The 23,453-nt window shown below is 41.4% G+C and overlaps 1 protein-coding gene across 2 annotated transcripts in view; it reads left to right on the top strand.

Moving 5' to 3' along the window:
• Window positions 1–23,453, top strand: part of papss2b (3'-phosphoadenosine 5'-phosphosulfate synthase 2b) — a 76,501-nt gene that overhangs the window by 6,453 nt on the left and 46,595 nt on the right. Inside the window, exons 2-3 of one of the 2 annotated variants that reach the window (XM_052027857.1) lie at window positions 15,020–15,134; window positions 23,003–23,238. In XM_052027857.1, the coding sequence (XP_051883817.1) occupies window positions 15,020–15,134; window positions 23,003–23,238 (351 nt within the window). The remainder of the gene's footprint in view (window positions 1–15,019; window positions 15,135–23,002; window positions 23,239–23,453) is intronic. The other variant, XM_052027858.1, reaches the window with a different exon arrangement.

Here is a 23,453-nt window from a genome sequence, read left to right as displayed (position 1 = left end):
TTAGGAAATATTAGATTTATACTTTTGGAGGATGATAAATATGTCACTTGGGTCATTATACTTCTGATCTCTCTGCTGCCAAAATATTTTTATTGTTTACTGAAGGCTGGATATGCACATGGTATTGTATCAAAGAAAGCTAGTTACACTGCACCTTGATGAAGTTGCAATTTAGTAAAGGTTCAACAATTATGAGACTCCCTGAATGTATTGCAAATAACCTGAAGCCACATTTATTAATGCCATATATATTTGAACACACATGATTCATTGGATGGGTCAGGACTTCCCAGTGCTTTGAGATGGTTTCTTTTCTCCTTCCCTATTGCAATCACTTCTGAGGCAGAAACTATTTTTAATGTGTTGTGTGAATGTCATCTGGATGCCCCAGTGACCCTCGCATCAGAATCAGGTTTATTATCACTAACATATATTGTGAAATTTCTTGTTTTGCGGGAGCAGTATAGTGCAAGACATAAAAATGACCATAAGTTACAAAAATAAATAAATAGTGCTGAAGAGGAAGTCATATGGCAAGTATTATTAGATCACCAACAGAGAGTGGATGGGACAAATGGCCTGTTTCAACACAATACATTTCACTTATTGATATAGCCAAGCTGTAAGCTCTTCTCTGGGCTCATCATAAATTTCTTTCTAAATTAACATGACTTTCTGAGTACAGTGCTCTGCATTAATATGTGCAAACTAAACTTAGATTTAACTTTAGTTATTTGCTAACTTTGGACAGTTAGCAAATAACTAAAATTAACCATTATTAACTCTACAGGGCTCTACTGAGTGAGTGCTGCACTGTTGAAAGTGTCATCTTTCAGGTGAGTCTTTAAGCAAAGGGAGGAAGGAAAGTATATATTGTTCTGTTGTATGCATAAACACAGTTAACGGGTTTTGCAGACAACTGTATTACAGCTGACAATGACCTTTTAGTGGTCAAATTACAAACTACTAGGTGTTTCTATTTTCCAAAATAACAAATCAATCATTGACACTGAGAAGAGGCCAGCAAAGCCAAAAATACACGTGAAAGCAAAGTTTCTGAATGATTAAAAAACAGCTGTCAATAAACTGAAAACAAAGTAAGACCATCTGATCTAGTAAGATCATGTGTTAAGAACACAAAACTCCAGAAAATCGAACCAAGGATTGAAACACAATCAAATGGAAACCACATATAATCTACAAAATATTATGTGCACAAACATTTTCAAACTGGAGCCCTCAGTCCTTGGAGAACTACCTTAATTCCCCACTTTCCAAAAAAGGTTTCTGATTTATTAACATTTCTGATTTATTAATACATAGGGCTCTGATATTGGCTTGAAGGTAGTGAGGAAGAAGGTGTGGAGGATTTCAGGGAGTATGAAGTAGGACAGGTGCAGGTGAAAGCTGATATGGGATTGGGAAAATCAGAAGAAGGGGTTTCCCTGTCGTATTTAACATCAGGACCCAGTTGATTGTGGGGTGGATAAACATTTGGCACCCAGCTGTAGCCGGGGAATGGAGTGGATGGATGGGAAGATTGGAAAAGTGATCGGGGTGGTGGGGGCTGCTGGAAGAAGCTGCTGGTAGGATAGGTGCTCTAAGGGTGAGTTGGGGGCTGGAATTGATTAGAAGGGTCAGGGGAAAATGAGAGCCTGTGGCCAAAGAGTGCAGAAGAGAGAAGAAGAATTCAAAAAGACCGGGGCAAATGGGAGTCATATCTGGGAGGGGTGAAATGATTTCAGGCATGTCTGAATTTAGAGGGTGGGGGAGATGAGTAGGTAGGAAGCAAGTGCCCCCAGACTATGAATACAGACTCTCTTTTGTACCTCTGTGGCAGTCGATTTACACAACACCTAACAGTGTTTGAGTAAAGTGAGATTGCATAATCTGCTGAACATACGTTGTGAACAGTGAATGTATTCAGCGCTGCTTAGTATTGGTTTACAGTGAAGCCTGAGAGTGTCTGCCGTGAGCAGTTAGAAAGAAGCCTTTCAAACACTGCCTTACTGTTTCACTTACTTGACACGTCACTGTGTCAAAAGTTATGGCAGCTAGCTCTGCCAACAAGCACTGTTAACGAAGCAATTTCTTCTGCTTTCACTGATGCTGGGAAAAGGAGAACACCTCCACACTTTGATTTTTCTGCGCAAAAGGAAGTTAATTATTCAGTTTTTTATTGGCATTTTCTTTCCGCTGTTTGTAATTTTGACCACAAAGGAAGCTGTCTCTAACTCGACTAGGGTTTCCAAATATAAAGGGGCCAGATTGTCAAAGTTATCCTGATCGTTAGGCTGAAAAACCTCCTGTTAACAGATGATAAGACCAGCAATCTTTTTTGCAACAGATCCTTTAGCTGCATGCCTGATGATTCAATTATATCAGAGAGGAATTGTCAATGTAATGATAACCAATTATAAACAACAGTGAAGTTCATACATTCCATGCTATTCTTAATTCTAACTAAAAAGAAATAAACATCAACTTGTTAATAATCAACTTGCAGTAGAAATTATTGAGTCTTCATGACCTTTGAAAAGAAGAGACTATGATGCTTTCCTGTAAAACGAGCTTATGAAGCACAAGGATATTTAGGGATGGAACAGGTTCTGTCAGGAGAAGGACTGCAGCAATTCAAGAAGGCAAAGAATAAAAAAAACATAGCACTCTTAGCGACCTTACTTGTGAGTCAAAGGTTCACGACCAGAACTGGCATTCCATTGCAATACTGATGGAATGCTGCATTGTTATACTTGTTTCTGTGGGGTGAGATGTGAAACCAAGTGATCCCTTCTGCACGCTTATAAAAAAATGCTGATTTTTCTATTTTGAAGAGTAGGAGAGTTCTGTATGGAGTTCTGGGTGAAACTTTTCCTTAAGCAACATCAAAAAAGATTACTTAAAATCATAATAGAAGCAGCAGCATGCCACAACCACTTAAGGCTGTTATGCTTTTCAATAAGATCACAGACAAAATTTAACATCAGCTCAATTTTCCTGTTACAGCCCTTGATTCTCTTAGTCTCCAAAGGTCACATCAATCCCAATGCTTACTGAATGAGCATCTGCAGCGCTCTGAGATAGAGAATTCCAAAGAATATCCACTACGTGAAGAAATTTTTCCTCATCACAACCTGAAAACATTGATCCATTGTCCTGGATACCTTTATATGTATGTCTACTGGCTGTAAAGTTCTTAAGCAATGAAATAAGCTCTATGACTGTACAGTATTTTCTTTTATCAGTGGGGAAGTTCATGTTTTTCCTCGAATTTTTTCTGAAGTGTCTCAATAATTTCTACAAAATCTTAAATTTCTCTAAGATTTCTCTCTTCCCTGCTCCTTTCTCAATAATTTTTTTTATTTCCTAAAAATAATGATTGATGGTCAATTAATTACCAGCCTCTGTAGCAGTGTGCTTTTGAGTGAAAGTCAGTCCTGTAGCTGTGGTCGCAACGCGTTAGGAAAGGAATGTGGAAGTGTAACCAACAGTCTTTTATTTCATATAAAATAATAAACAGAAAATGTTTGAAATAGTCAGAAGAACAGGAACCTCTGTGGAGGGAGAAATAAAGTTAACATTTCAAGTCAAAACTTAGAAACGATGAAGCCCGCTTAAGGAGTGAAGAAAGGAGAGAAGGGGAATAGAGAACAAAAGAGGTCTTTGATAGAGACACAAGAGACTGCAGATGCTGGAACCTGGAGCAAGAAACGAGCTGCTGGAGGAACTCAGTGGATCAGGCAGCATCTGTGGAAGGAAATGGACAGTTCATGTTTCAGGTTGAGACCTTTTATCTGGTCTTTGTCAGGATGTTTAAATGAGCATTAATCCTATCGTCACATCTTTTCACATTGAATCATCACTTGTTTTGTTACTGAATCACTCCTGCCTTTTGTGCCTGACCATCTTTCATTTCCTCCGTTCTCCTATTAATTTTACCCTTTACATAAATTCTGCCAATCCCATCCAAAACCATCCAGTGATTTGTGAAGTTGTTCAGCGTGATAAACCAAGTACTTCTGAGGCCATGATGATTGATAACCATCCTTGGTTATCAATCATCTGCTTCATTTCTGCTTCCCGCTGTGCACATCACTCTACACTGCTTTAATCCATCCAGCTTCTAATGGAATTGGAATTGGAATTGGTTTATTATTGTCACTTGTACTGAGGTACAGTGAAAAACTTGTCTTGCATACCGTTCATACAGATCAATTCATTACACAGTGTTTTGAGGTAGTTGAAGGTAAACCAATACAGAATGCAGAGTAAAGTGTCACAGCTACAGAGAAAGTGCAGTGCAGGTAGACAATAAGATCACAAGACAAAGGAGCAGAAACAGGCCATTCGGCCCATCGAGTCTGCTCCACTTCCTCACCATGAGCTAAGCAATTCCCATCTAGCCCCAATTTCCGGCCTTTTCCCCATATCCCTCGATACCTTGACTAATTAGATACCTATCAATCTCTTCCTTAAACACCCCCAATGATTGGGCCTCCACAGCTGTATGTGGCAAAGAATTCCATAAATCCACAACCCTCTGGCTAAAGAAATTTCTTCTCATTTCTGTTTTAAATGGGTACCCTCTAATTCTAAGACTGTGCCCTCTAGTCCTAGACTCATCCACCAAGGGAAACAACTTAGTCACATCTCCTCTGTCCAGTCCTTTCAACACTCGGAATGTTTCTATGAGGTCCCCTCTCATTCTTCTGTACTCCAATGAGTACAGTCCAAGAGCCGACAATCGCTCATCATATGTAAGCCCTTTCATTCTGGGAATCATCCTCGTAAATCTTCTCTGAACCCTCTCCAACATCAGTACATCCTTCCTAAGATAAGGGGCCCTAAACTGCACACAGTGTGCCAAATGAGGTCTCACCAGTGCCTCATAGAGCCTCATCAACACTTCCTTACTTTTATATGTTATACCCCTCTAAATGAATGCCAACATAGCATTCGCTTTACTTATCGCGGATCCAACCTGGTGGTTAACCTTTAGGGTATCCTGCACGAGGACCCCCAAGTCCCTTTGCACTTCTGTACTTTGAATTTTCTCCCCATCTAGATAATAATCTGCCCATTTATTCCTTCTTCCATAGTGTACAACCACACATTTGTCAACATTGAATCTCATCTGCCGTTTCTTTGCCCATGCTCCTAAACTGTCTAAGTCTCTCTGCAACCTTCCTGTTTCTTCAATACTCCCTACTCCTCCACCTATCTTGGTGTCATCTGCAAACTTAGCCGCAAAACCGTTTACTCCATAATCCAAATCATCGATATACAGTGTAAAAAGAAGCGGCCCCAACATCAACCCTTGCTGAACATCACTGGTAACCGGCAGCCAGCCAGAACAGGATCCTTTTATTCCCACCCTTTTGCTTTTTGCCTACCAGCCAATGCCCCGCCCATTCTGCTATCCTACCTGTAATTCCATGACCTCTCATCTTATTAATCAGCCTCTTGTGCGGCACCTTGTTGAAGGCAAGTACAAAAAAATCTAAATACACAACATCCACAGCCTCTCCCTTATCCATCCTACTTGAGATTTCCTCAAAAAATTCCAATAGGTTGGTCAGGCAGGATCTTCCCTTCACGAAACCATGCTGGCTTAGACCTGTCTTGTCAGACACCTCTGGGCATTCCATAACCTTGTCCTTGAGAATCGACTCCAATAACTTTCCGACCACCGATGTCAGACTAATAGGTCTGTAATTTCTGTTATGCTGCCTCCCACCTTTTTTATACAGCGGAACTACATTTGCGACCTTCCATTCCTCCAGAACTATGTCAGAGTCTATTGATGCCTGGAAAATTATCTCCAATGCCTCCACAATCTCTAAAGCCACCTCCTTCAGAACCTGAGGGTGCATTTCATCCGGTCCAGGAGACTTATCTGTCCTTAGTCCTTTTAGCTTCCCGAGCATCTAGTAACCTTGACTGAACTCAGTTCTATCCCCTGAGACCCCTGACTATCAGGTATATTGCTGATGTCTTCCATAGTGCAAGGACATAACGAGGTAGATTGTGAGTTCAAAAGTCTATTTTATCATACTAGGTAACTGTTCAATAGTCTTATAACAGCAGGATAGAAGCTGTCCTTAAGCATGGTGGTACATGCTTTCAGGCTTGTGTATCTTCTGCCCGTTGGGAGAGGGGAGAAGGGAGAATGTCTGGAGTGGGTGGGGTCTTTGATTATGCTGGCTGCTTTACCGAGGCTGCAAGAAGTGTAGACAGAGTCCATAGAGGGGAGGCTGGTTTCCATGATGTGCTGAGCTGCCTCCACAACCCTCTGCAGTTTCTCTCTGCAGAGCAGTTGCCATACCAAGCTGTGATGCATCCAGATAGGATGCTTTCTATGGTGCATCAATAACAATTGGTGAGTGTTAAAGGGGACATGTCAAACTTCTTTAGCCTCCTGAGGAATTAGAGGTGCTGGTGAGCTTTCTTGGCCGTGGTGCCAAAATGGTTGGACCAGGACAGGCTATTGGTGAGTTCACTCCTAGGAACTTGAAGCTCTCAACCCTCTTGATCTCAGCACCGTTGATGTAGACAGGAGCATGTGCACCACCCCCCTTTCCTGAAGTCAATGACCAGCTCTGTTGTTTTGCTGACATTGAGGGAAAGGTTGTTGTCATGACACCATGTCACTAAGCTCTCTATTCCTTTCCTGTACTCCGACTCATCATTATTTGAGATATGGCCCATTCTGGTGGTATCGTCTGCAAACTTGTAGATGCAGTTAGAACAGAATCTGGCCACACAGTCGTGAGTGTATAGGGATTAGAGTAGGGGGCTGAGGACGCAGCCTTGTGGGGCACCAGTGTTGAGAATAATCGTGCCGGAGGTGTTGCTGCCTATCCTCACTGATTGCGGTCTATTGGTCAGGAAGTCAAGGATCCAGTTACAGAGGGAGGTGTTGAGTCCCAGGTCTCGGAGTCTGGTGATGAATTTGCTTGGAATTATAGTATTGAAGGCAGAGCTGTGGGCAATGGTGTTCATTCCCCTAATTGTCCTCCCAAACTATCCCCATCCTCTTTCCAACCTTCACTGCAATTTAGTTCCATTACCGCCTCCTCAGTCAATCTCATCAAACCTGTTTTCTTAACAATCAACTGTGTGTTCACCAACCCTACCACTCCCTGATTCAATCCATTCAAACGAGTTTCTCTTTACACGACAGCGTTAGGTATGCTTCTGCCAAAATCATTTTTTACTTCACTGTAACAGCCCACAGACAATATTTTCTTTATCACTTTTAAAACCTTTTGTTCCAATTCACCAACTTTGTGCACCAGTCCCCTCCATAGTATCAAATTCTTGTTATTCCATTTCTCCCTGTCCCAACAGAATGATTGCTTCCTATCTCATGTCCATATGGTGACCTCTGTTCACAAATGATATGTGCTCAATTTATTCCACTCTGATCGACTTGTTTACTGCCTGGTGAGTTCATCTGCAAGCACAGGGAAAACAAAAACTGGCCAGATCCAGCCGACCCTGCAATGAATCTAGGGTTGTTCTTCGACTTCCTGTTAGCTGTTAGCTCCAAAATTTCCTGAGCTCAACAATAAAACAACTGAAGTCACCCGGCTTAGCTCTGTCACCACTGAGGTTTGGTGCTGAATTCTGTGCAATCCATCAATTAACCTTGATTATGTGTTTTTGTAATACCTGGGATTATCATTGACATGTAGAAAAGATACAGCAGATTTTATCTGGTTTATGCTGAGACATTTGCTGTTATAAAATTTATTTAAGCCTCCATTTTATTTTATCTTATCTGAATCTGAGCTAAGTATAAAACTCAACTCAAAAGTTGGCCTTCCATTAAAATATGCAATGACAAAATATATTTACCAGAACGTTGTCTAGTAATGTGATTCATTATGCTATGTAGTACCTACTGAACTAAGTTCCTCAGAAATAATACTGTAGCCTGATCTAAAAACTATTGCTTCAATGACAGATACAAATTTATTTATTTTAAACTTGAGCAAAAACCTAGTTTCAATTATTACTCACTACAACTTCTTGTCATGAATAAGGCTCAATTTACAGCATTTGGGTTTGACCTAAATCCTACAATGGTCAAATTAACAAGATATGTTTCAAGTTAGAAATTAATTTCAAGTTTGAAAAGACATTGGCACAGTGTAAGATTAAACTTCTTTAATTATGGTAATAACCACCTCCATTCATAGAATTTTGTTGTTAATGCCTTTATAAGTTGCTTGGGACTCTTGAATGAACACAATCATTTTGTTCCTAGTTTTAAAAGGTTGCTTGTTGAGCGATGTATTATCATGCTGCTGTGCCTTCTTGAATTTCTGAAGAAATGATAAGGACACCAAGTCCCTATTGCTTATTCAGACTTTGAATACTCTCACTCACCTCTATTTTCTGCTGTTTCATCCTTGCTTGGCGCTGTTTCCCAGCAGCATGCTGTTCACAGCTGTGGACTGTTGTAGCAAAGCATTCATTCAGTTATTTTGTATGTGGACCACTGGCTGACTGATTTCTGAGAAAGTAAGCAACAAGCAAAATAGTCATCTGCAAGTGAGAGACCAAATAACATGGCAGTAGCTACCACCACTCTGCTTCAACAATAAGCTGCATTTATTTAACATTTTTCACATAATCCTTCTTAGGCAGTTCTTCAGCGTGGTTCAGAGTGGAAGATGGTTGTGTGTGAATTATTTTAACTTGGGGGTTGGGGGGACGCTGGTGCTGTTGCTTGCCAGCTACCAGATGGTCCTGACCCAATGAGACCTTGGCACAATGGCAAGGAGGGCAGACAATTGGAGATTTGGCTCCGCCACATGGATTTAATACACACGTATTCATGGGCATCTACTCAGATGCCTATTCATACTCTAGCCCCGCTGATGCACATATCCCTACAGACAAAAATGCATGTTCTTTCCACATTCTCTTCCACAGATCTCGTTCCCTCAGATCCCCCTCCCTCTTCACCCTTCCTCTTTTCCTCCCCTCTTCCACCCTCCCTCACTCCTCTCTGCTCCTTCACCCACTTCCTTTATAGCCCCATCCCTCCTCTTCCTTCTCATTCATCCCACTCTCTCTCTCCATACCCCACTGTCTCTTCCCCACTTCTCCTCTCCCCTTCACCCAATCCCACTCTCCAACCACCATATGCACCCTGTTCTCCCTCTCTCTTCACCTCCCTTCTCTCTGTCACCATCCCAAAGGGCTGCACAGGAGCATTAAGAAATAAAGACCTCTTGGAAGTCTTTTTGCATGTAGCTTGCACTCCTCTCAACTGGAGCATTGTCCAGAAGCATAAAGAGGTATTAGCATAGGTGGTCAAAACCTTGATCAAAGAGGTAGGTTTTTCGAGAGAATTGGAAAGGAGTTGAGCCTTGGAGATGGAGTGTAGTGTAGGCAGCTAAATCTATGGCCATGGTGATGAAACAATGGAAACTAGGGCTACATAAAAGGCCAGAATTGGAGGGGGACAGAGATCCTGACTGAATACATTTATGTATTACCTGAAAACGTTAAGGTGCAAGGTATTTCTGGTTACCCACTCACCCTGTGTTTATTTTTAAGGTATTTCAGGTAAAGAATTCCCCGTGTTTCTTTCCCACTCTCACCAGTCCACCCAGGGTCTCTCTCCCATCCTCCCCTCACTGCTACTGAGACTCATCATCCTCTCTCACCTGGTTCTATCTGCCCATCACCCACAATCACAAGATCACACAAGACAAAGGAGCAGAAGTAGGCCATACGGCCCATCGAGTCTGGTCCGCTACCTCACCATGAGCTAAACTATTCCCATATAGCCCTAATTCCTGGCCTTTCCCCCATATCCCTTGATACCTTGACTAATTAGATACCTATCAATCTCCTCCTTAACCATCCCCAATGATTGGGCCTCCACAGCTTTATGTGGCAAAGAATTCCATAAATCCACGACCCTCTGGCTAAAGAAATTTCTTCTCATTTCTGTTTTAAATGGGTACCCTCTAATTCTAAGACTGTGCCCTCTAGTCCTGGACTCACCCACCAAGGGATACAACTTAGCCACATCTCCTCTGTCCAGTCCTTTCAACACTCGGAATGTTTCTATGAGGTCCCCTCTCATTCTTCTGTACTCCAATGAGTACAGTCCAAGAGTCGACAATCGCTCATCGTATGTAAGCCCTTTCATTCCGGGAATCATCCTCGTAAATTTTCTCTGAACCCTCTCCAACATCAGTACATCCTTCCTAAGATAAGGGGCCCAAAACTGCACACAGTATTCTAAATGAGGTCTCACCAGTGCCCCATAGAGCCTCACCAACACTTCCTTACTTTTATATGTTATACCTCTCAAAATGAATGCCAACATAGCATTCGCTTTACTTATCGCGGATCCAACCTGGTGGTTAACCTTTAGGGTATCCTGCACGAGGACCCCCAAGTCCCTTTGCACTTCTGTACTTTGAATTTTCTCCCCATCTAGATAATAATCTGCCCATTTATTCCTTCTTCCATAGTGTACAACCACACATTTGTCAACATTGAATCTCATCTGCCGTTTCTTTGCCCATGCTCCTAAACTGTCTGTCTCTCTGCAACCTTCCTGTTTCTTCAATACTCCCTACTCCTCCACCTATCTTGGTGTCATCTGCAAACTGAGCCACAAAACCATTTACTCCATAATCTAAGTCATCGATATACAGTGTAAAAAGAAGCGGCCCCAACACCGACCCTTGCTGAACACCACCGATAACCGGCAGCCAACCAGAACAGGATCCTTTTATTCCTACCCTTTGCTTTCTGCCTATCAGCCAATGCTTCACCCATTCTAATATCCTTCCTGTAATTCCATGAGCTCTCATGTTATTAAGCAGCCTCTTGTGCAGCACCTTGTCGAAGGTCTTTTGAAAATCCAAATACACAACATCCACAGCCTCTCCCTTGTCAATCCTACTTGAGATATCCTTAAAAATACTCCAATAGGTTGGTCAGGCAGGATCTTCCCTTCACGAAACCATGCTGGCTTGGACCTATCTTGTCATGCACCTCTGGGTATTCCATAACCTCGTCCTTGAGGATCGACTCCAATAACTTTCTGACCACCGATATCAGACTAATAGGTCTGTAATTTCCCTTATGCTGCCTCCCACTTTTCTTATACAGTGGAACTACATTTGCGACCTTCCATTCCTCCAGAACCATGCCAGAGTCTATTGATGCCTGGAAAATTATCACCAATGCCTCCACAATCTCTAAAGCCACCTCCTTCAGACCCCAAGTGTGCACTTCATCTGGTCCGGGAGACTTATCTGTCCTTAGTCCATTTAGCTTCCCGAGCACCTTCTATCTATTAATTTTGACTGAACTCAGTTCTATCCCCTGAGACCCATGTCTATCAGGTATATTGCTGATGTCTTCCACAGTAAAGACTGATGCAAAATACTCATTTAGTTCCTCTGCCATCTTTTTGTTATCCATTATAATCTCTCCCGCACTATTTTCAATTGGTCCTATATCTACCCGTGTTTCTCTTTTACTCTTCATATATTTTAAAAAACTCTTAGTATCCTTTTGTATATTATCTGCCAACTTCCTTTCATAATTCATCTTTTCATTCCTAATGACCTTTTTAGTCTCTTTCTGTAAGTTTTTAGAAGTTTCCCAGTCTTCTGTTTTCCCACTAATTTTTGCTTCCTTGTATGCCCTCCCTTTTGCTTTTATTTTAGCGTTAACCTCTACCACCATCCTATCTTCCTGGGTTTCTTCTCCCTTGGTTCACCTCCCCCACCTAGTTCCATCTGCCCATCATCTCTCCCTTATCTTGTTCCACCTATCACCTACCAGCCTTTCTCTCACCCTTCCTCTTGCTTCTATATACTGGCTATCTTCCCTCTACACTCTCAGTCCTGATGCAGAGTCTCGACCTGGAGCGTTGATCATCCCTTTGTCTCCACAAATGCTGCTCAACCCGCAGAGTTCTTCCAGCAGCTTATTTTTTGCTTGGGTATTTTCACATTCTTCACCAAGAATGAATACTTCCAAGGGCAAATGTGGATATGATGCTGCCACTGGCTTTGGATCCCATGTTATTCATTTGGTTTCTTCAGATCTATGGTCTTAGCTTATACAGTTGTAATGTGCAGACCAGATGCCTAGAAGTACATAGTTTCAAATGAGTAGGTACTTAGAGCAGGTACTAGATTTATTTTACAACTTATTTAACTGAACAGGTACTAGATTTATTTGACGTAGATAAACAATATCAGTGAGTTCCAAGGATTAAAGTCTATCTCATGTATTTTGTTGATAAGAATATATTCAAACAAAGGATATGTATCATTCACTATTCCCTAAGGGTCTTCTGTTCCCCCATGAAGTTCCATTTAATGTTACCAGTGGGCTATCTTCTGGAGTCCATTGGCTGCTATCTGTGTGGAATTTGCACATTCCCCTTGTGACTGCATTAGTTTCCTCTGGGAGCTCCAGTTCCCTCCCACATCCCGGAGATAAGCTGTTTGGGAGGTTAATTGCCTGCTGTAAGTTACCCCTAAGTGTAGTTGGGTGAGGAGAATCGGTGTAGGGGATTGCAGGGGGTAGTTGATGGCCATATGAGAGAGGATAGGCTACAGCGAAATAACTGGGGAAATGGGATGATTGCTCTGGGGCTGGCATAGATTTGAAGGACTGATTGGGCTCTTCCAACCTAATCAGGAAATATGAGAAAGAGAGAGCACTGAGGAAAGCTATGGAGGCAGAAATGGTGCTCATTGTCAAAGCACCTTTCCAGTCTCAGAACACTCCAGTTTGCAGCAGAGTATTACATTTGATGCATAATCACTCATCTTTAACCAACATGTCTGCATAGTGAGATCCCATATAAAAAATTCCCAGAAATCATAGTGAAAGTGGGAAAGGCATGAGGATAGATAGACCCCTTTCCATTATCAATTTGTTGAATTTTAAAGCATATCTCCCACACAGGATATGAATCCAGTGTTTGATCTCCCTACATCTGCCACAGTGTAAGTTGGGAATTTCACAGGGGGATTGCCATAAGGAGGAGAGAGGCAGTAAAGTATTCTTGGCCTTGGAAGAAGTTATACTGCTCTGCAGCAATTGTATATTGTAGCTTGATTTTGGAAGGCAGAAGCCTGAAAATTGTTGTACTGTGTAAAACCACCATTGTAACAACCTAAGAATCAGTGTAGAAAACACAATGTAAGTCCATGTTGGTGATGTTGAAGGACTGTTGCTTTGTATACAAATCACATAATTAACTAGAAATCTTATTATTTTGAATGAAATTAGTGAATAACAAAATATAGCCAATGTATTCTTGACATAATGGTGCCTTAGTATAGGTTCACCTGCAGGGGTCCTTTGTTCAAGTGGAAAAGTTTTACATTTGGCTAGAGCTTTTGTTTCCAATTAAAGAGATGACAATATTTGACATGTTTATTAGACTGATAAATGAAGAGCTGTGATGCTTGCCCAATGTTAATCATCTGTTTTGTTTTGATTAGGAAAGTGTACTGGTAGTTGTCTCCTAGCTCATAGTGAGGCATGATAGAAAGCTAGTCCACAATGCACATCAATTGCTTTCCATTCTATAATCACTCAACAAATGAAGCTAAATAAGAAAAAAAAAGACCAGTTGGAGGTCTTTTCATATATGGCTTGAACTCTTATCAATTGTTTGGCAATAATCCAATCTTTTTGTGCAAAAGCAAAGGCAAAAGTTTAATAAAAGTGAAGGGCTTTTAATGAACTGCATTCAGTTCTTGTTAGTTTGGTAGTATGTGAGTTTACACAAGCAAAAACCCTAAATCATTAATTTCCCGGCATATCCATTACAAAGAAGGTTTCATTAATTGTCCATTTGTTTTGTTTATAGTGAATCATGTAACACAGTGGGCAATATTTTGTGGATTTCATGTATTATTTTCAACAAAAATATGTATATGTTTCTAAATCTCATCAAATGATGGTCTCAAATTTGGTCTATCACAAACCATTTTGAGTAAACGCCCCTCATAATGTTAATATGGGCTCCCGTCGATAACATATGGAGGACTTCAAATCACCATTGACAACACACACTTTGGCTGCAAGCCAAAGATCAACTTCATGTCACAGGGAAGGATAAAATATATTTGGCTGAGTTAGGCCTGCTGCTCCTCTATTCCTGCTTATGCCACATCAATGATTCCACAAGCAGGTGCCAGGCAATTACCTAATCCCTTTTCCTGTTCAGAAATGGAGCATTGAGCAACAGGAAGCTTGAGGCAAATAGAACAAATTGCGAAGCAGAGATGTCAGGTGACGTATTCCTCAGTCACCACACGTAGCAACATGTTGGATCTCAATTCTTTGGGGTTTAGAAGAATACGGGGTGATTTTATTGGAACAGCTAAGATCCCAAATGGGCATGATGGGATTGGTGCTATCATTACTGGAGGAGTCTCGAACGAGGGGACATAGTTACAAGATAGAGGGGGCAGCCATTTAAAACTGAGGTGCACAGGAATTTCAACTCATAGAGGGTGGTGAATCTCTGGAACTCTCTATTCCATATGGTTGTGGAGGCTGGATCACCGGGAGTATTTAAAGGAAATATAAGTAATTTTTTTGACTGAATTCAGGGTTATGGGGGACTGGCACCGAAGAGGAGTTGAAGGCTGGGGAACATCAGCCATGATCAGATTGAATGATGGGGCAGGCTTAAGGAGCTAGCTAGTCAATTCCTCCTCCTCCTGCATTCACATCTGACAAATGTTATTTTCTGTAACATAAAACAAACTGCTAGAGGAACTCAGCAAAGGGATGGTCAACATTTTGAGTTGAGACCCTTCATTATGGCAGTTTGATTTTTAATCCAGCTTTTGCAGTTGCTTGAGTCTCCATTCTTTTCTGTAATTTTTCTTGAGATCCCCCTTTCGTCCAGTAAAACTGGGAAATTAGGCCCAGTACATATTGTTCTAGAGTGTTACCCTGTTAGAAAGTGGCTGACAAATAATGCTTGCTGTTTTCACAGGAAATTCAGAAGTCCACCAACGTAGTATATCAGTCCCATCACGTTAGTCGAAGCAAGAGAGGCCAAATCGTTGGCACTCGGAGAGGATTCCGTGGTTGCACCGTCTGGCTGACAGGTAAGATGTTATTTCAAACTATTTAGCATCCCATGCAAATCCATTAACATTATCATGGTTGCAGTGTATGTGTTTGTGTATAAATTCCTTACTTTGAATCTAAGGAATGCAGAGTATACAAAGACACATAAAGAGACATAAGGAGTTGTGAAAACACATGCAACTGATTTGTTCCACTAATAACACTGCTCGCACACATGTTTCTTAATTTACATATGTCATGCAAACTACACTGCTTCAGTCCTTTTGAAAAAATAATGATGTGTAGGTACACATTATTTACAGATTTTACCTACTCATAGGTTTCTTGAGTCACTTTGATCTGTTCAAAAGAACTTGTGTCATTGCTATTGTATCTACTTCTAGTCTTGAGGAAGGTGTCCTTCTGGACTGAATTCCATAGAATCTTGTGTTGATGCTTCTACAATCTCCACTGATCAACTTTTGGAATAGATTCATAATCACATATACCCCTATGATATTCACACTCACAATACTAGAATGTTTCATGCAAAGCTCTTTTGAGCATTGTATTTTCATTACATTTGATATAAAAATTGTCCCCAATTAACAACCGAAGACTGTTAACAAGTCCATCATAATTATCATGCAGTCTCATTTATTCTGTATACTACAGTCTCATGTATCCAAACATCTCTCTGATTCAATCATCCTTTTAAACTTATTTTGTATGACCATTGTAAACAATATCATCTTGTGTCTTCTTGCCAAGCTCCATTGCTGTGATTGGAAAAACGTCTATATATTCATCCTTTCACACCCTGTATCTGAATTCTCACAACACACCTATATTAGCATTTGCTTTAACCTTTGATATCCCATGTGAAATCATACTGAGATAAGGGAGTGATCCACTTTTGCATTCTCAATGACATTCCAATTTAAGACCATAATTGCTAAGAACGGTATGTGACCAAGGTAAAAAGTCTGCTCTATAGGAACTGATGAAACTTTTTCACTCCAAAGATAATACCTAATGTTTCTTCCTCATTCTGAGGATATTTATTCCTACTCTTTGTCAGTGTAGATGATGGAAAGGTGATTAATTTTTCTTAACCATCATCCATTGTCTGAGTGATTACAGCTTTCAATCCCTAATCTGTGGTATCGAGTGCAAGTTTCAATGTATATGTTGTATCATATACTACCCAAGCTGTTCTTCTATAATTTATGTGCCATTTGCTGTCTTTCCCCTAATTTCAGTTTTCATTTTTCTTCAGTAACTGGTGTCATGGCATCAGTACTGCTGTAAAATCTGGCAAAAGTCTGGCATGATACTGAACTTTGCCTAAGAATGGAAAAAAAAATTGCTGGAGGAACTCAGTGGGTCAGGCAGCATTTGTGGAGGGTAAGGAATGACTGACGTTTCGGGTCAAGACCCTGCATTAGGACTGAGATAGCCAGGGAGATAGCCAGTATAAAGGGGAGAGGGAGAGAGGGAGGGGCAAAGCAGGGGCTGGTAGGTGATAGGTGGACCTAGGTGGAGTGAGCAATGATGGGCAGATAGAGCAAGGTGAGGGAGGGGGAGTGGTGGAATTGGGAGACAGAGGTTGGGGGTGAGAAGTGGAGACACAAGAGGTGCAAGTGCTGGATTCTGATAAGGAAGTTGATAAGTGGAATCAGGTAAGAGAGGGCTGATGGGCATCTGGCACCAGAAGTGGGAGAGGATAGGAGACCCTGTGGGAAAAGTGTGTGCCTACTAGGAGGATAGGAGGATGGAACCAGGTTGAGGTGGATTGGGTGGGAAACAAAATTGGGTGATGGACTAGAGGGATGTATGGAAAAAAAGAGGTTGGGAGGACCTAATCAGATTGGAAAGAGGGGGAGGGGGAACACAAGGATTGTCTGAATTTGGAAAATTCAGTCTTCATACCATTCAGTTGTAGATTGCTTAGGCTGATAATGAGATGGTGTTCTTGGCATCACCCTGGCAGTGGAGAAGGCCAAAGATGGACAGGTCAGTGTGGGAATGGGTTGGGGAAGTGAAATGGTCTGCAACTGGGAACTCAGGACGGCCATTGCAGACAGAGCGCAGATGCTCAGCAAACTGGTTGCCTCGCCAATGCTTAGCCTCACCAATGTAGAAGAGGCCACATCGAGAGCACCGAATGCAGTAGACAAGGTTGGAGAAGCCGCCCTCTCTCCTTTATACTGTGTATTCTTCCTCTACGCTCTCAGGCCCAATGCAGGGTTTCGACCTGAAACATTGACCATTCTTTTTTTCCCTCCACAGATGCTGCCTGACCTGCTGAGTTCCTCCAGCAGTTTGTTTTTTGCCCTTGAATCCAGCATCTGCAGTCTCTTGTGCCTCCACGCCTAAGAATGGCTTTCGTTCTGCAATGTTTCTGTGTTATCTTGGCTTCACAATTTCTTGCAGTTTTTCTTTCACTGGTTACAATCCATTTGCTTCTACCTTTTGTTGAAGTTAAACTTTGGCTTTTTGTGTGAAAGCACATTTGTTTCTTTGGAGATTTACTTTGTGTTTGTGTGGCCACCAGAGCACTTCTAACATTTGAAGATTTTGTGTTTTGGTACTTGTGGCTATTGTTGCATCATCTTCAATGCATGGACAATGACGAGTACTTTGTAATAGCTTTTCATTTGTAGCATGAAAGACCTTTGGTGACAATTTCACATGATTATGTAGTGTGTATGAGTAAAGACCTTGCACTGACCAACAAATATTGATGCCATTTTAATCCAGGTTCATCTATGCATTTATATTTGATAGATTTAGTTTGGTAAAAGGTTTGGTTCCTGACAACTCTGCGACTAAATCCTGTGAAGTAAACAATGGATATTGCTTATCATCAACTGCTAGATAAAGTATCACTTTGTAATCACCACAGAGTCTTGTCTGCACTTCTATAGATGGCATTGCCCAGACATTCTCCCTTTACTTCACTCAAACTCTTTTCTTCTAATTAATCTAACTTTTTTCTCCAATTTGTTCTTCAAAGCACACAGGACAAAGTGAGGCTTACAGTAGATAGGTTTTGTATCTGGCTTACTAGGGACATTTTAAATTGTAATTGCCACATAATTATTCTTAGGCATACATTCCCGACAGTGTAGCTAACAGTGAGCTTGAATCATCTATGCTGAACACTTCTTTCCAGTATAGCTTAAATTTTCTGAGCTAATCTTTGCCAGTCATTGCTGATTGATTACTATAAACCAGCATCAGTGGTTCTAATTGGTGTCCATTGTGATGCACTAAGCATCGTATCTAGCCTAAAGTCAACGAATACCACATGAATATGTTTTCAAGCTCACCGTACCTTTTTGAGCTAGCCATACCAAGAATTATAGCCTTGCCCACAATTGAGTAATCTGCTGCTGTGTCAATGTCCCCGTGGATGTATTGACCATTTAACCATAAATTTACTTTGAGCTGATTTTGCTTTCTACCATTGCAATTGGTTAAGCTGAATTCTCATTGTTCATCCTGGCTTCAATACTCTGTAGACTTGCTGTCTGTTATATTGTCAAAACTTCCCCTCTGTGAAGAAATCACACTACTAGAAAACATTACCTTGGCTGTAGATTTGCCTGCTGAGGTAAGTTAAACACTTTGCTGTCTTAATTGACATACCTGTGGCAAATAGCATCTGTTACATTTATAACAGCAATTCACACCATTCCTAACACAAGGTTAGGATTCTGCATTAGAACTCTAGTTCTTGCTATCAGAGTGAATTTAGGCTGTAGTCATATCCATAATAGATAGGAAATACCTTGTACCTTGTAATAGATAGGAAATTCACATTGATTGCATTCATTCATTGAATAAACCAGAAAAAAATCCCACAGTACATGGTCTAAGGTGCCAAAGTCTCAATGCCAAGACATTCTTCAGCTCACTGATGGTCAGATCTGTGGCTCTCCACAATTTCTGATGGTTTAGGATTGAAATGATCCTGTAACTTTTGTACTACTTCTCCACACAAAACATCTTTTGCTTTCCATGCAGTTAAAAGATTTGCTATTTAAGTGTACATTTCAGAACCCATGTTCTGACCTAGCACATTCTGATCATCAGCGTCAATTTCTACAATGTTACTTCCAGAAAAAGCATGCATGCATTTATGTAGGAACTGCAAGGGTCACACACCTAGTGCTTTGCAACAAGGTTTCCAATGTAACCAATTTGAGTCTGGCAGCCATTATATTGTTCCTTCTCTTACAGTTATGCGGATTCCGCTCAAGGGCTATTATCAAATGTGTCACAATTTCTTTCGAGCCTTTTGTCTGATTACCCTTACTGCTGTCAACACCATGCTTGCTTTGAACTGAAGCTAATCCTTGCCCAAGGTCTAAATTTAAGGAAGTTGTTGCAAGCTTCCAGAGGCACCCCACAAACCATTCACACAGACTTGTTGACATACTCAAACACTTCATTTTTCGCAATGATCTCCTTTTGCTTTGTTGTTTAATTGATCTTCTACCCTTGTTGCCAGTTTGCCACTTCGAGCCCAAGCATTGCAGATGATATTAAGAAACACAGAGACCAGCTAGGACATGTGCATCTAAGTTATTCAGTCTTTAACCATACTGCATACATACTCAAGATTCATATGTGTACATCTTGCATCTACACATCCATTCAAGAACCTTCCACTAATCTCATTGCTCAGACAATCAGTACCATGATCAACACCATACCACACAAGAACATAAGAAAATAGATGCAGGCCTCTTTCTTCAGGGTTGTGTCTGGAAGAACTGTACTGTTTCTGCGAATCAAAAAGTAAACTGCAGATGCTGGAAATCTGAAATAAAAACAGAAAATGCAGGAATCACTCAGCAAATTAGGCAGCATCTGTGGAAAGAGAAGCAGAGTTAACGGTTTAGGTCTGAGGCCCTTAGTCAAAAGTGGGAAAGAGAGAAAGCAGCTAGTTTTCAACAGCATAGAAAGTTGGAGGGGGGAGGGGGGAATGAAGGGGATATCTCTGTTAGGATGAGACCAAATGCGTTAAAAGCAGAGAAGCAAATGCTGCTCTTATACTACCTCTCAGTCTGTGGCTCTCTGCACTGTTACAATAAGACCCAAGCTTAAGGAATAACAGCTCATCTTCAGTCTAGCCATGTTGCAGCCTTCCATACTCAATGTCAAATTTTCCAGCTTTGGGTAACTCACTCTTTCCTTCTGCCTGTGTCAGAACTGACCATTACTGCCAGGTCATCCTTCTGTGATTTAGGCCCAGTTGAACTCTCTCCATTGGCATAGGCTGGTTTGCTGGGTACATCCCACAGCCCTGCAGTCAGAAACACATAAGAGAGACAAAAAAGCAAACTGTTCTTCTAACCACCACATTAACCCATGTGTTCTCACCCTGAAGGAGATATTGCTTTTGGTCTACCCACAAGAACATAAGCACGAAAGAAAATAGGAGCAGGAGTAGGTTACCTGGCCCCTTGCGCCTGCCCCGCCATTCAATATGATCATGGCTGATCTTTGCTGACCTCACCTCCTCTTCCCCATAGCCCCCAATTTCTTGATCTTTCAATCTCCACCTTAAATATATCTAATGATTTGGCCTCCACCACTAGAAAAAGAATAGGTCCCCTTGAGGATCAATGTCGTTATCTATGTGTGGAGCCACAGGAGATGGGCGAGGTGGTAAATGAATATTTCTCATCTGTATTTGTCATAGAGAAGGTCATGGAAACTAAGGAATTAAGGGAAATGAATAGTGATGTATTAGAACATATCCACATTACAGTAAAGGAGGTGCTGGAGGTCTTAAGGCATATTAAGGTGGATAAACCCCAGAAAATAGTGGGAAGTTAGGGAAGAAATTGCTGGGGTCTTGGCAGAGCACCATTTTTGGCCTTGGGTGAGGTACTGGGAGATTGGATGGTGGCTAATGTTGTGCCTTTATTTAAAAAGGGCTGCAAGGACAAGCCAGGGAACTACAGGCCAGGGAGCCTGACATCAGTTGTGGGAAAGTTACTGGAGGGGATTCTGAGAGACAGGACCTACCAGCCTTTTAAAAGGCAAGGACCAATGAAGGATAGTCAGCATGGCTTTGTGCTTGGGAAGTAGTGTCTCACAAATTTGATTGAGTTATCTGAAAAGGTGACGAAGAATATTGACAAGGGCAGGGCAATAGACATTGTTTACATGGACTTTAGCAAGGCCTTTGACAATGTCCCGCATGGTTGGCTAGTCTGGAAGGATAGATGGTATCCAGGGTGAGCTAGTCAATTGGATACAAAATTGGCTTGGTTCAAGGAGGTAGTGGACAGTTTTTATTTCGATTAGAGACCTGTGACAAGTGGTGTGCCACAGGGATCGGTGCTGGGTCCACTGTCATTTGTAGTTCTACGTTAGTGATTTTGATGACAATGTTAGTAAGTTCGTGACGACATGAAAATTGGTAGTGTAGTTGACAGTAAAGAAATTTATCTAAGATTAGAACAGGATCTAGATGAATTGGGGAAGTGGACCAAGGAATGACAGATGGACAAATGCGAGGTGTTGCATTTTGGTAAGTTAAACCTAGGCAGGACATACACAGTAAATAATGGGGCCCTGGAGAGTGTTTAGAACAAAGAGACCTTAGGTACAGGTACATAGTTCCCTGAAAGTGGCAACACAGGTAGGCAGGGTGGTGAAGAAGGCATTTGGTATGCTTGCCATTATCGGTTAGGGCATTGAGTACAGGAGTTGGGAGGTCATGTTGCACTGTACAAGTTGATGATGAAACCACACTTGGAGTATTGTGTGCAGTTCTGGCCACCCAGCTATAGGAAGGAAGTCATTAAGCTAGAAAGGGGGCAGCAAAGATTCACAAGGATGTTACTGGGACTGGAGGGATTGAGTTATAAGGAGAGGCTGGATAGGCTGGGGCATTTTTCCCTGAAGCATAGGAGGCTGAGGGGTGACCTTATAGGGGTATATAAAATCATGTAGTGTAGATAAGGTGGATGGCAACAGTCTTTGTCCCAGGATAGAGGAGTCTAAATCCTCTAAAGAGGACATAGATTTGTGAGAGGGAAAAGATTTGAAAGGGACCTGAGGGGCAACTTTTTCACACAGGGTGGTGGGTATATGGAATGAGCTGCAAGAGGAAGCTGTAGAGGTGGGTGCAATTACAATGTTTAAAAGACAACTGGACAGAAATATTCATTTTCTATGAATGGAAAAGGTTTAGAGGGACATGGTCCAAATGCAGGCAAATGGGACTAGCTCAGATAGAGATCTTGGTCAGCATAGATGATTTGGGCTGAAGGGCCTGTGTCCGTAACTGTATGACTCTATGACCTTCAGGGCAAAGAATTCCAGATATACTACCCATTTCTCCTCTCCCACCTCGTCTGCTGTTGTTTTGCAATAGAGCTTGACCACAGCAGGGTATTGGACAGGAGACAGATAACCTTAGGTTAGAGTAGCAGTGGGAATCATAATAAGAGGTAGGTTAAAACTGACAGATATATAACAATGATGCTGATACCTTTTTTATATGGCTGCCTTGTGAAGCAATAGGGAAGTGTTGTAGGAGATGGAAAAACAACGTATTCCGTAATCTCCCATTCAAGTCGATTATATGTAGAATTACATTCTTCATCATGCCCACTTTCAACAACAAATATTCCTCTCCCCAAATTTGCACCTTTGCTGATCTTTCTTTTTGTTTTCCTTTTTCTCCCTCTGTTTCTATCTCTCTCTTCCTCCCAGTAATGTTATCCTGCAGAACAATTAATAAACTGAGGCAGTTCAATAGGAGACCTTGGAACTCAAATGTATTATGTGAGATTACTGATTGCTAACATCTCTTGAAAGGCCTGGGAATTTTAAGAAGCCCGTTCCAACTGAATCAATGTCAGTATTTTCTATTCAGGTCTGTCAGGTGCTGGAAAGACCACCATTGGGTTTGCACTGGAAGAGTACTTGGTAACCCATGGTATTCCTTGTTACTCCCTGGATGGAGATAACATTAGGCAAGGACTAAACAAAAACCTGGGTTTTACCTCTGAGGACCGTGAGGAGAATATCCGGCGTATCGCTGAGGTGGCCAAACTGTTTGCAGATGCTGGTCTTGTCTGTATCACTAGTTTCATCTCTCCATTTACTAAGGTAATCATAAGTTGCTTGTCACTGAGATGCTCCATTATGTAAATTAATTTCAATCTTCATTCTGTAGATAACTGGACAGAAGGTTATTAAAGCAAGGCTGCTGGCTGTTATCTTAAAACAGCGTAACAATTCAACACAAAAGCATTAACCTGTGAATGAAATGAAACTCAGTCTCAGGGGTTTTAGGGTCATTGTAATTGTAGGGCAAGTTCTCG

The sequence above is a fragment of the Pristis pectinata genome, chromosome 12 (assembly GCF_009764475.1).
Source record: "Pristis pectinata isolate sPriPec2 chromosome 12, sPriPec2.1.pri, whole genome shotgun sequence".
NCBI lineage: Eukaryota > Metazoa > Chordata > Chondrichthyes > Rhinopristiformes > Pristidae > Pristis > Pristis pectinata.
This window is presented reverse-complemented; position numbering and strand designations above follow the sequence as displayed.